Consider the following 13,749-nt stretch of genomic DNA (forward strand, 5'->3'; position numbering starts at 1 on the left):
TCGTACATATCCGAACCCTGGTCTTCTACATGATGATTGCATATTGTTGTACAGATGTGATCTTGTTGAAGCTTGTGGCGAGTCTAAGCCAATTCCATATACTCATCTCTTCTATACATGTACTTGTAACGATATCCATTCTTGTGAAACGACGAGATGCACTTCTATCCCTATCAAGGCCCTGGTGCCAAAAATAAGGATAGGGTCGCATCTTGGGCGTTACAAGTCCAACATTGGAAAGAATTTAAAGGATGAAAAGGATATGATGAAGACGGAAAGCTTGAATTGAGTCCACCGAAAAAGAAAAAAGAATGAAAAACGATGAACTCAAAACTCCCGAGAATCTTCTCAATGAATCACCAGAAACAATATGGAAGAAAAGAGAGCGGAATCATTCATGAAAATAAAGGCACTTGGTTGATAATTAAATCACTGAAGAAAAGGGTGGGAGGGCGTGGGAAAACAAAGACAACTTGGGACATATGAGCCGAACTTCGAAAAGAAATGAGAGATTGATCTTGCAAATATTGGAGAGGATTGAATTACTTGAAGATAAGCACACCGGATGGAAAAGAATTAACATGACGACTCTAGTTGACAAGAATTGATAAGACAATTTGATTGAGCAAAAGAATTATCACTCCCATACAAATATGAGAACACCTCTTGGAAAGATATGAATTCACCACTTGACATCGAAGCAACTCGAATTACCATACTCCAACAAAATAAAGGATGCGGCTTACGAAACAAGCCAGAATAAATTCATGACAAAGATTTCGTCCGATATTTTCGTGGTAAGGTTCGCACAGGCTCGGTCGTACATTGGATTGTCATATTGAAATGACACTCGAATATGCTCCCTCGGCATAGCGAACTACAAGGCTTGTTGAAGCATACTGATGACATATATCGAGATTGTCCTTTGTAAAAATGACCATGAACAAACGAATCCACTAGATGTCAAACCCCAACCTCACATCATGCATCTGTTGGAAGATTGTCCTATAGGTAACTACTTGAATTCCCACCTAAGAACTCCCGAAATTTTCTGGTCATGCAATCGGGTCCACAGATACGGGGAGAAAAATCCATCACTCAATTCCTAGCAATAACACTACCCGTCCTGTGTACCACATCCGTCAACAAATAACCAGAGATCTCGGAAACTCATCTATCTCAGATCCTCGTAATCACAATGATACCAAGTATGGAAGTTCATCCGGACGCTCTCCACTAGTACTGGGGATGCGAGACTCCTCTTGTCATTACTAGTATTCAAGAAATTTTGAACCTCCTTCGTCCTGAGATACTTAGAAATATGAATGATAATGATGTGCTCAAGAATCTTCTGTAGCTCAACTCCCCGCAAGAAATCAAGTCACAAAGGAGGCACCAAGTCAAAACTCCATCACATCAACATCATATAGATTCCAAAATACCCGCATGATCCTAAAAAAATTGAGTGAGAAGAGGAGTAGAACTAAAATTCTTACGTCAAGATTCCTCACTAGAGCATAGAAGAGGAGAAAAAAGAATCCAACTCTACGATATATAACTAGACTTAAAGCAGTTTTTCACTGGACTCGACTCCGCCAAGTTCGATCGATCAAGGGGGCTTCTAGGTCGGTGTTGCTTTCATACTAACTTGTAACTCCCAAGATGCGACCCTATCCTTATTTTTGGCACGAGGGCCTTGACAGGGATAGAAGCGCATCTCGTTGTTTCGCAAGAATGGATATCGTTACAAGTACATGTATAGAAGAGATGAGTATATGGAAATGGCTTACACTCGCCACAAGCTACAACAATATCACATCAATCCAGCAAATGCAGTCATCGTGTAGAAGAGTAGGGTACGGCTACGGACGAAAACAAGACAAAAGAACGACGTCCATCCTTCCTATCCTCAGTTGTCGGCCTGGAACCCATCCTAGATCGATGATGAAGAAGAAGAAGAAACTCCAAATGGAAAAATCATCGTGCTCACGTCAATGTAACTCTTTACATGTACCTGCAATTGTTGTTGTAGTAATCTGTGAGCCACAGGGACTCAGCAATCTCATTTCCGATGGTATCAAGACTAGCAAAGCTTAATGAGTGAGGTATGGTTATGTGGTGAGGCTCCACCAAGCGACTAAGCATTTATTTGAGGTGGCTAACTCACGTGTACAAGAATAAGAGGGGTGATCTACCCATAGAGGACTTGAACTACTGATGATCAAATGAATGATCCTAAATAGCTAATTACGTCTGACATAACCCCACCGTGTTCTCTTCCGGACGGAGAATTCACGAGAAGAGACAGTCATGGTAATGCACACAGTTGGCATAGTTTAGTTAAGTTTACTTCAAGTTTTCTAGAACCGGATGTCAAACAAAATTTCCAAGTTTGCCACATAACTGCGGGCACGGCTATCCGAAAGGGGTGCTCCAACTATTCCAGCACAAACTACCACACGCTGCGTCGGAATGACCTCGGTCAGGAAAACCCGTGATCTCCTTGGGTATTGGAAAACCTCAACCTTGAGATAGCCCAAAGTATCCTCGGAATCCCATGCACGACATGCTCGAGAAAGGTAAAACAAGTCCATCAAGGCCGCCCGGCATGTCGACGATCCCGATAGGAGCCGCGTATCTCGTTCCCAGGACACGACGGATAAGCTATGCGTACGAAGGACGGATAGAAATCCCCTGAGTTGACCCGGGTGGCCCCGCACAGTGCTTTGTTTTTTACCAGCACCATCAGCACTAGCCCCCGTGTATTATGTTGAATTATTCCTCAGGTTTATGATGCCCTATGCTTTTTAATGGTGTTAAGTATTATTGTGTTGGGAAAATATAGTACCAATGTTGGGCCTTGCGAGATGAGTTTTATGCCAAAATGAAAATCTAGGGGGTCCCCATAACAACCCCAAGCATGTTAGGAGCGCTCATTTATGGAACATAACACCGGTAGCCGAAAGTAAGGCGGCAATGGTGGAATAAAACACCACGCTAGAAGGCCAAGCCTTCCACCTTTTACCAAGTTTATAGGTGCATTAAATTAATTAGCAATAATATGGTGATATAACAAGGAACCCATGTTTTCACATGGAAGCAACTACACGTGCAACTAGCAACGCTATCAAAAGGCTGAGCAAGCGGTAACATAGCCAAACAAGGTTTGCTGGGTACTGGAAAGATTAGATGTTTTCATGGCAATGTTGGGAGGCTGATATTTAACAGGTGGTAGGCAGGGAGACACTGCGAAAGAAACAAGACAACTAGCATGGCAATGATAGTAATTGTATCTAGGGAAATAATCATCTTTCCTGTGATCCCGCTTGGAAGAAGAACGAACCCGTGAAGCGGACGAACCAACGAAGTCGAACGGATCCTCACACTCCAAAGTGGTTCGGAACTCTATCGAGAAGAAACAATCCGGAACAACAATCAACACACGGTAACACCACCACAGATTCAAGACAAGATGCACAACACATACAATGCATGTCTGGTTTAATTATGCAAGGCACGGCACGTCTATTCTCAACAAACTAATACTACACATTAAGTGAAGCTCAATATGCAACGAGTTGAATATTGACGAAGCTCCACAATTGAATTACTTAGTTCACTCCCGTTTAGGTACACGAAAATTTTAAATCTTGTAAAACATGGCAGGAGGTGAAGCATAATTAAACTACCTATCTAGGCATTTTAAATGAGGTCGGAAACAACATATAGCATCTCCGAAATAAACCCATATGTTAATTAGAAATCCGTCCAAATCTGAATTAACACATTTTAATATTTGTTAAACAGCAGAATAAAGTGAGCATTCTAGTCAATTTACATATAGAGATCATTGCGAACGGAGCTACGGTTCAAAAGATATGATCACCGCAAGATATGATGCCATGAATACAATATGTATGCAAACGACAGCCACAAGCATTCCAAACCATGAATGCAGTAAGATATTATGAAACTACATGAGATTCTAAGCAAGTTCCATATATGACACATTCAAAACAGAGCAACGGTTCAAGAATTACAAGCAAAACAAGAAATAGCTATAATCTGCCAAAAACAGCAACATGGCATTTTCTACACCCCAAAACAACAAGCTACAACAATCTAAAATGCTCAAGCAAGGCATTAAGAAGTAGTGGTCAAGATGCACAATAACCCTCTACCAATGGAAAGTAGCATCGAAGCATGGATTACTAGCAATAGCTCACAAAATGGAAAGCTGCACACAGTTTCAGACTTAGTGAGAATATGAGTTTTGACAGTGGAGTTTTTAACCAGAAGGCATATTGGCAGCAGTAAAACTGTATGCTACAGGGAATAAAATGGCATGAAACTTAACATCATGCTAGATAATCTTAAGCACTACAAATAACTCCATTGCACCAACCCCAAAGAGGTTGTTGATCACTAGAAAATCTCATCGCAAGAGAGCAACAAAATATTAAAAATTTCGAACTTAGAAATATTTCAGCATCTCAAATCAGCACTATTTCCTAGCATGTTGGCAACAAGAAAAGAACTCCTAAACTTGGATTTCTATAGCAACCAAAATTACCAGGGGCTAGCATACATGTCCAAGGGCATATCTCATGTTCACGAGTAATTCATATCATGCACGGAATAATTCACACAAAATAAACCAAAGGGCATCATGGCAAAATATCATGCATACTAACTTGCTCAGAAGACAAAACTAAATGCACTCATAAATCCCATTGATTTTTCTACTCCGAAAACATATATAATATGTGGGTTTTGAAATAGAACTAATGCCTCAACATTTATGCGAGAAAAAGACGAAAACCCGGCTTAGCAAACTATTTATGCCATCTACATGAAAATAGAAAGACAATTATTTCTAATATGCATGGCAAGGGGTTGCAAACAACATCAACATTTTACATACTAGGTTTGAACAAATGACATGCATGCTTAAATAGCTACGGAATTAATCACCCTAATAAAATAGCATGCAAATCTATGCAAATGGCAGGTCAAATAGTTTTAAATATGCATGGAAGTTGGAAAATATTAATCTACACAAAATTCTACACATTTTCCATATATACATTACTTCGATCCGATGCACGGTTTAAAAATAATAAGCGTTTTAATATTAGACCATTTTGTGTAATTATGTAGGTCCTGAAAATTATATAAACGCAACAGAGGAAACAAACAGCATGCGAGCCAAATCTGTGAGCGCAAAACAATTCGGATGTGGGACTGGTATTTACGTGTTGGTGGATGGGTGATGGAGGTGGAACACGGCTAGTCATGAAAATTTGCTAAGTGCACACTATAGAGGTATTAGGTGAATGGTGGTTGTCGGATTAGGATTTGTGGAATTGATTGTGTGGTACTGATCGCTTCGTATATTTTATGATACTAATTATTGGGTGTACATAAGAAAGTTCTTGTTTGCTTGTTTAATAGTAGTATAGATTAATACCATTGAGCCAATTACCACATTCATTATTGGAGAATTGCCAAGAAGAAATATTATACCCCTATTGTTGGGATATGCAAATCCCCATTGAGGTAACTTAGTGTCATATGAAAATTCTTCGTTTTCATGTCAATCAAAAACGATTAATAATAAGACTTGACCAACCTTATTAATGGATCTTTTTAAAAGACATATGGTTGATGAATTTAGTAAGCACAACTCTGTATTATTAGTTTACCCTCTATCATTCTTAGTTAAATAAAATAAAATGACATGATTATCCTGTTTTCTGAGTTTTCCGTGTAATAAAAATGATCCAAAAATAAAAAATCTCAATTGCCACAAAATTGTAACATAAATCATTTTAGAGTGAATTTTCAAAGGAAGGGTTAGAGATGCACTAAACACAACCAAAATGTAACAATTTCTTGTATTCTGTCACAAAATTTCACAGTTCACAGCATATGGTCACAAAATTTCACAGTTCACAGCATACCGTCCGCCCCTCAAGAGCAAATTCAGGGTTCTAGATGTGTTGACATAGCTGATTGGGAAAAGGAATATGAATATATGACAATGCAACCATATCAGAGTAGACAAAGCTTCCAGCATTTGAAAATTATGTGCAGTCTTCTCTATGACAAAATTTGATAAGAGAACTGTAGTAAGCTACCTAACTCTGACCAGAACCTATGTAATTAATGTATAAGGTAGAGCATCTGTGTCTACCACTTACAAGCTGAAAACTTTGTATTATTATGCTAATAAGATCAAGTAACCCGAATGGTACATGGTTCACAGTTTTGGGTAACAGCTTCTCCTTGTCATAAGCATCTGAGACAAACTGCTGCACATTTGCTCCATATAGCTGATTGAGCATTCCGGCACCAGAAGCACCTTCTCTTTCAAGACCCCCTTCTGAGAAAATCCATGTCAGAAATGGAGCAAACAGACTTACCGACCACAGGCATGAAACCCCTGATCCCATTCAGCAAGTCAGCACTTTTTTCCCTTTTGACTATCCTCCACTCACGCAGTTTAGGACACAGGCCTGTCATTTGAAGAGGCACCAAACAGCACATCATAAACAAAATACAGCATTTTTTAGGACAAAAATACAGCATTTTGGATGCTAAATGCAACAGGATTATGATAATAAGACATGCCTAATTGAAGCTTTCTGGCTTCTGGATACAACCAATTTGGCACCTGCATAATCTTTTAGATATCACTTCAATCAAACCACTCGGTTTTGAAGACAAAAATAATTAAACAAAACAGAAATAGTAAAAATGAGCAAAAGTTGTATCGTAACGAGAATAGAATGATAATTTGAACATGGAATGCACAGGAAGCTAAACCTGTTTAGTGGAAGGTCAGTTCAAATCAGCTCATTTACACAATTGCATATTCTCACCAAGGACGTTTCCAGTGAGCATTTCTGTCTGCTCCATAAACTTGGCAGAATTGCTGTTTGGCAAGCTACCAATTCCCTCAAACTTGGGTTCATCTTTCTCAGCCACACATTTTAAAGGTGTGTGCACTGCCATTGTCTGAACCGTACCATTGATAACACATGTCATTGAGCTTTCAGGACCAACAGTTTCATCAGACATGTGAACTGTTTCCACAGCTGCACAGCATGTGCCTGATGCTGCAGACTCCTCAGATCCATGTGGTGAACTGGGGCAATTTGCTGATTCCAAATTAACATCGCCATGCGACAGTCTATTCTGAACTCCATTATAGAGGGCACTGGAAACCAATTTGACTGTGTTCTCACATACAATTTTACTTACGATGCTTCCATATTCAGGTTGACTTTCCTCGTAGCCTGGGCTTACTGAAGACCTTTTAACAGATTTACATGATTCGATGTGACCAGCTCCATCAAAATCACACTGTCTATCAGACTGCTCTTGCTGGTTTGCATGCACTGGTGGACAAGGTTTCTTGTAACCCTGTTCAAATACATAATAAGGGATCTGCTTCTTACGAACATGGGTGACTGCTAGATCCATTCCAGACTTCCACAATGTGTACATTCCAATTTCATGCATAAAATCATCTACCGTTCCACGAATATCAAATTTTTGACCATGTATTTTCATCCCTTCTTTCCTTGATAAGCCCATATAGAAGGAGCAATGAGCACACTGTACTCTAGGATTTGCATAGTCACATGGGTAAGGATGGCATTGCAGCATTCCATTAGTATCCCGCTCTATCTGCATTTGATAAAAATATATTATCACAGGGGAAGAAAAGTATTCTGCGGTATCTTGGTCACCTGCTAATGTATATGTTTCTAATATATGATCACAAAGAGCAACTATAGTTAAAAAAAAACTGTGGGTTAAAATTAAGGCTGATGTGCGGTAAAGTTCTAAAATGAGGGAAACCTTCAAAGTCAGCTGTCTTAGTCGAGACTCAACCCATCCCTTCCAAAGCCGGAGATCATCATCATTGTCCGCAACAATGTCAACCACTAGATACTTTGTATATGCCTCGAAAAAATTAAAAGGCTCAAACAAGGCAGTCCAACTAGCCTTATTAAGGTCAATTTCCTGCATCAAAGATTCAGCAATGACGCATTGTCCTGAACACTAGGTCTGACATATAAAGGTACAAATAGTGTAATACCTGACAAATCTTATTACCAAGCTTAAATTGCTCCATGATAACCCTCAATGTGCTAGAAGATACATTGTAGCTAGAGTTCATGCACGGATAGCCTGGAGTAATGATAGGCATAACATGAGATCTATCACGAGGATTTTTACGTGGATCCCATACAGAAAAACCAAGATCATCATTCTCAATGGCACAAAGCATCACTGGATTCGGCCACTGCCACTGTGTAAAAACTCGGAAGAATCTTGAGACCAGCATACTTGGTACAGCATTAGGATACAGTTGGCAGATACGAGCAACCAATATGGCCCAGTTGACACCCCCGAGGAAACCAGTAACCTAACAGAGAAAACTTTTAGATGCCAGCACGATTCACTCATAAATTGAAATGGATGATAGATGATAAAGCCATGCTTACATTGGAATAAACGCCCCTTCTCTCTGCCCAGTACTTCAAGCACCTGAGTGTTGTCCGGAAGTTCTACAAAGCATATAATTATTATAATGAGAAAGTAGAACAAACATAAACAAATGCCAATTCCTGAATTTAGTAACCTCAACATTTGGAACAAGTCGAAGAATTTGGTCTGCCACCCTGCACCCGTTAAGACTTCGAACAGTTGATTCGTCAACACCAGAAAGCACAGACCCTTCAGAGATGTCGAAGTCCTGCAACCATATTGCAGAGGAGAAGGGGGGGGGGGGGGGGGGGGGGGGGCTTACATCATATACTTATTGACATGTTAAGACACAACTGCAAAAGAGTTTCGTGCAAATAAAGGAGTAGTTCGCACAACTTGCATTGAACTGAACGGTTTGCCTTTCTCATCATCTCAATACTGTTACCAAATGACCACCATTTAAGTTGAAGCAGATATTATATATCTCCATCAACAGTTCAGTTTGGCATAACTATTCCAAATAACAGGTCTTAACATAATTCCCCATAACCATTTGTGGCATACGTTCATTAGGGACAATTAAAGCGAGGAAGGGACCTTACAGAATTGCTTGAGCAGTCAAAAGCAATACCTCAAGTACGTTGCATACTCAGCATGCATAACAATAATTTTCTACTCCAAATGCAACAAAAGTATTTGAGAACATGCACAAATATTACATAAAATGCAACTTACCGGTGGTATTACTGCAAGAGATACACTGGCATAGAGAAGGTCAATTGCCATCCCGTGGAACTTAAATTTCATAAGAGGTACATGAGCATCAGGTACAGGTTGTATTTCAGTCACTTCTTCCAGTTGTGTTAATATGCCATGTAGTGTGACAAAGAAATCCTCCTGCAGAAATATTAACATTAGTTACTAAGACATATGTCATCTATAAACAGTAGGCTTAATGCAAAAGAAAGGTGACTAGACTCCACCTCTCGGTTCACATATGAAGGTCCAACACATAAGATATCAATGTCTGCTCCAGGCCCATGAACCTAACAAAGAGGTCATTATGAAGTACAATCGGTTAAATTTACCAGCACAGGAAGTATTTACTCCAGAAAGCCAAAGGAGGTCATACTGTAACCAGAACTTAGCAAAATATGTAAAAAAAGCATAAAACTAAGAAAGCATGTGATATGCTGAAAGGTACATGGACAGATGCTGCACAGGGACTGGCAATTAAACCTCTACATTGTAGAATCCCTTATTCCTGTGAGTTCACTACTGATATCAGAAAATTAGAAATATCAAATATGCATTACACATGTGCCACCCCCACACATGGTTAGAAATGATTCTTAGCACGTTAAGCTATTATATTGCTTACAATAATTTTTAAGAATATTGTTTGGAAAAAGATGCAAAACCTCAAACATCAGCAACTACTCAATTGAATCTATCTTCCCTATATACCAGCATTAATGATCTGTCAGGTGTTCTTGCGACGAGGGACATACCACCAACACCAACCAAGCAGCATATGTAGCAGTCTCGAAAGCATGGATACAACAAATTCAGCTGATTTGCCGTCGTTAGTACGGCAGGACATGGCGACACGGCGGGATATGTATCCCGCAGTATCCCCTCATTTATGAATTAAAAAAAACAAGGACACGGCTGGGATATGGTGGGAGGGACTCGGGAGGCCAAATAACACCCTCTGCCCAATACAAACCCGCCCGCACATACGCTCGCCACAAAAGGAAACGAGCTGCTCCTGGCTCTAGCGAACGCGCCGCCACCACCTAGATTAATGCTGCTGCCTGGACTCGCCCCACCACCGTTTCCCAACCACAGCAGCCTCTCCTCCGAACGGCAATCACGCTCGAGTATACCCCAAGCCCAGCAGCCTCTCCTCAACCTCTTCATCTCTTTGTGACTCTTGCTGTTGAGCTGCTGCTGCTTGTTTCCCCATGCGGCCGTGTCATTGCTGCTTGCATTTTGATTGGCTGCATGATATATTGTGCTCGATTGAATGTGATGCTGCTGTTGGGTGTTGGTTGTTGCTTGCTGTTAGGGAGCATGTTATCTGGGAGCACAACTGCCAAGACAATGTAGGGCAGCCTGGTGTTGAGATCCTGCTAGTTTACTAATACTAGCGTTTGATGTACCTTGTAAGTTGCAATGACATGAGTCTAGAGGATCAATTAATTCAATCATTGAGCACTTGAAAAATGAGAGAGCAAATGGAAATGATGCAGTATTCTGACCTCATCTTGGTTTCTCATTATTATTTTGTTTTAACACCATATTACATGGCATATTTTAAATTTTCTTTATATATACTCGCCGTATCCCCGAAATGGCTGTTCTTGCAAAATGTCGCATCCCCTGTTATCGTCGTGCATGTGTCGCCGTATCCATGCTTCTTAGGCTCCAGTACCAGATTGCGAAACATGCTGAAATAATTCAGTACTCCGGACTCCTTCTAACTCAATTCTTATCTGTGACAATTAATGCTATGTTCTGGACCATCATGAATTCATGAGAAAGTGTAAAAGTTGAATGTATGACCACATCTTTATTGGTTGTCATTTTAGCTTACACCATACAGAACAGATGATCTTTGATTGTTTATTGGGTGACCTATTTCTCCCTCTTGATTGCACATAGTAATGGCACACAAATTACTCCACTGGTGCACCCTACTCATCCAATCACAATAACGATTTTTTTTCCTCTGGCCGTAATGTGTAGCAATGTTTTTTGAGGAGAAATGCCACGTTCCATTCAAATGACTATGACATTATTTGTTTCACTCATTGGACTAAAGAGGAATGGCTGTGATTACATTCAGATTACAAAAAAATAGTTCTAGCAGCCTTTTCATAAATAGTTGCAGCACTTAACTTGACCTTTTGATTCGTTATTATCCACCGTCTAGAAGAGCAGTAATGTGACCCTGACATAAACTATGCAATATCAGAGAAATGCAGTGCCAAGCCAATAACAACTCAACAAGCAATAGCAGTTTGCAAGCAGGTTATGGAATTTATACTGCAAAGTACTACCTCTGATCCATAATAAGTGTCGCAGTTTTGAACTAATCCCAGTTCAGAGGAATGCAGTGCAAAGCTGATAACAACTCAACAAGCAATAGCAGTTTGCAAGCAGGTTATGGAATTTATACTGCAAAGTCCTACCTCCAATCCATAATAAGTGTCACGGTTTTGAACTAACCCCAGTTCAAAACTGTGACACTTATTTTGGATCGGAGGGAGTAACTTTTAGTAGGGACCAATTTGGATGAAATGCCTAGAAAACCCAAAAGCATCTCTATGAGAGATGAAACAAGTCAAGTTTCTAAAACTGCAAACCAAAGTATGTTACTTCTTAGACCAAGAAGTTTTGGGTGGATGTTCTTGTTTGAATCCGCTTGATTCACATTAATAAAATAGTAAAAAGATAGCCAATTATCTTATTTAATGTGCCAGAAGGGACAATGTGTATATGGAATAAAAGAATAGGGCAGAAACATAAGCAGTTACCCCCAAGCGATAAGATCCAAAAGTGAAAAGGACTACATTTGCCTTTTCAATCATTTGCTCAGAATACCCTTTCTGACTAGTTAACTGCTTCACCCATCCCTTAACTATCTGGAAATCAATTAAAAGACCGCACAGAGGTTAGTAACTGCAGAGCCGAAAAATATAATACCTGATAAAATATAAGTTACACTACAGATAGGATTTACCATTTCTAAAATAGAAAAAAGGAAACAGGAATAAAATTTATCCAACATTCTCAAGTCTGGGTACCGAAGTATTTACTTGATATTAATATATATATTCCCCTTTTCAAATAAAAAGTCTGGGTACTGAAATACAATACTCCACACCGAAAAACATTTGAATATAATGCCCACAGGAAGCATTAGCTACTTCAATATCATAGTTATCAAAATGGCCGTGCAAGGCAGACCTTTCTGATTAAATATCATAGTTATCAAAATGGCCGTGCAAGGCAGACCTTTCTAATTAAATATCATAGCTATCAAAATGGCCGTTACAGTCCCCTTCTAGTTTCACCTCCTACTTCCATAGAATCAGAGATATCAAGTAGCAAGCAATGAAAGGGGGTTCGATAGACTCAGAGATATCAAGTGGCATGCAATGAAAGGGGTTTACCACATCAATCTCCCGTAGCACCTCCTCCCGTTTCGCGGACTGCTCCTTGCTCTCGTAAAGGCCCGCTTCAACCAAGAACTGCAATCATGTTGCCAACGAGACAAAAGAAACACTATCATGACAACGGGCCACAGATATGTTAGCAAAGCTCCAAAACATAAGCGATTAGCAATGAATGATAACCTTCTCGAGCTCAGCCGTCTTCTGCAGATCGAACATGGTCGGCCTGGTCAAAGATAACGGCGGATCCATGCCGTTGTACCGCTTTGGGGACGAGCGAGGTGCCACCCTGCCTGTGCCCACAGATCCCGCCATTGAACCGCACAAAAACAAACGTCGCTGAAAATCCCGTTGGGATTACGGCAAAATCGCAATCAAGCTAAGCGCCACAGGCAGGTGCATCCGACACCCCACTGATTCAAATCGACCACTAGATTCGCTCGTCGAAACGCACGACGCTGGCCCGACCAAACCAAACCGGCGGAGCCCTAGAACGCCGCACCCTGTTCCCCCGAAATCCAGATGGCACGAAACCTGCCGCGCGAACGGCAGAGCGAAGGTACTCACGCAACTAGGAGCGGCGGCCGGCGGCGAAGGAGGACCCCTAGGTGCGTAATAAGGCGGAGTCGTGCGTGGGCGCGAGATGTTTGCAGTGTAGTATCTACTAGTAGTATCTACTACGAGCTTTGCTACACATACAGGAGGTTACGGGATGAGGGGATTACAAGGTGTCAGTTTCTAATTGGTCAATAGCAGAGGCATGAGCCAACCTCGTTGAAATCAGGGGTATGTTTAAAAAGTTTGGAAGGAACCCGTAAAATTTCTGTAAAAACCTGTATGTTTAGCATTTTTGATCTACTACCCCTCTATAGGACGAGACGATAGATGGTTTAATCTAGGAAAGCACTCTGCGCCGCGCCGGCCCAACTGTTGGGCCGGTCGAGCTTCAGCCGTCAGATTTGGCCCCCCGAACCGTTAGATCCCGTCGTCCCCATCCCTTCTATCTTCAACCTCTCGTACGGGAAAGGGGGAGGCCCGCCTCGCACGCGTCGACGCCCCAGCACGC

At 40.8% G+C, this 13,749-nt stretch overlaps 1 protein-coding gene across 3 annotated transcripts; it reads right to left on the reverse strand.

Moving 5' to 3' along the window:
• Window positions 1-6,015: 6,015 nt before the first annotated feature.
• On the reverse strand, window positions 6,016-13,377 carry LOC123404828 (nuclear poly(A) polymerase 4-like). Of its 3 annotated transcripts, none has more exons than XM_045098772.1 (12): window positions 12,867-13,377; window positions 12,684-12,761; window positions 12,045-12,152; window positions 9,486-9,548; window positions 9,238-9,399; window positions 8,657-8,770; window positions 8,520-8,582; window positions 8,111-8,440; window positions 7,870-8,034; window positions 6,885-7,695; window positions 6,634-6,685; window positions 6,016-6,518 (listed from the first exon to the last, which is right to left on the reverse strand). In XM_045098772.1, exons 1-12 carry the CDS (start codon window positions 12,996-12,998, stop codon window positions 6,506-6,508), a joined length of 2,091 nt encoding a protein of 696 aa, XP_044954707.1. In that variant the 5' UTR covers window positions 12,999-13,377; the 3' UTR covers window positions 6,016-6,505. The 3 variants fall into 3 exon arrangements, 2 of the variants coding, with proteins under 2 accessions (XP_044954707.1, XP_044954708.1); XR_006611933.1 differs by having other exon boundaries at window positions 6,634-6,676; window positions 6,829-7,695; window positions 12,867-13,375; XM_045098773.1 differs by lacking the exon at window positions 6,016-6,518 and having other exon boundaries at window positions 6,628-6,685; window positions 6,829-7,695; window positions 12,867-13,376.
• Between the last annotated feature and the right edge of the window lie 372 nt (window positions 13,378-13,749).

Source organism: Hordeum vulgare, chromosome 6H (assembly GCF_904849725.1).
Source record: "Hordeum vulgare subsp. vulgare chromosome 6H, MorexV3_pseudomolecules_assembly, whole genome shotgun sequence".
Classification (NCBI taxonomy): domain Eukaryota; kingdom Viridiplantae; phylum Streptophyta; class Magnoliopsida; order Poales; family Poaceae; genus Hordeum; species Hordeum vulgare.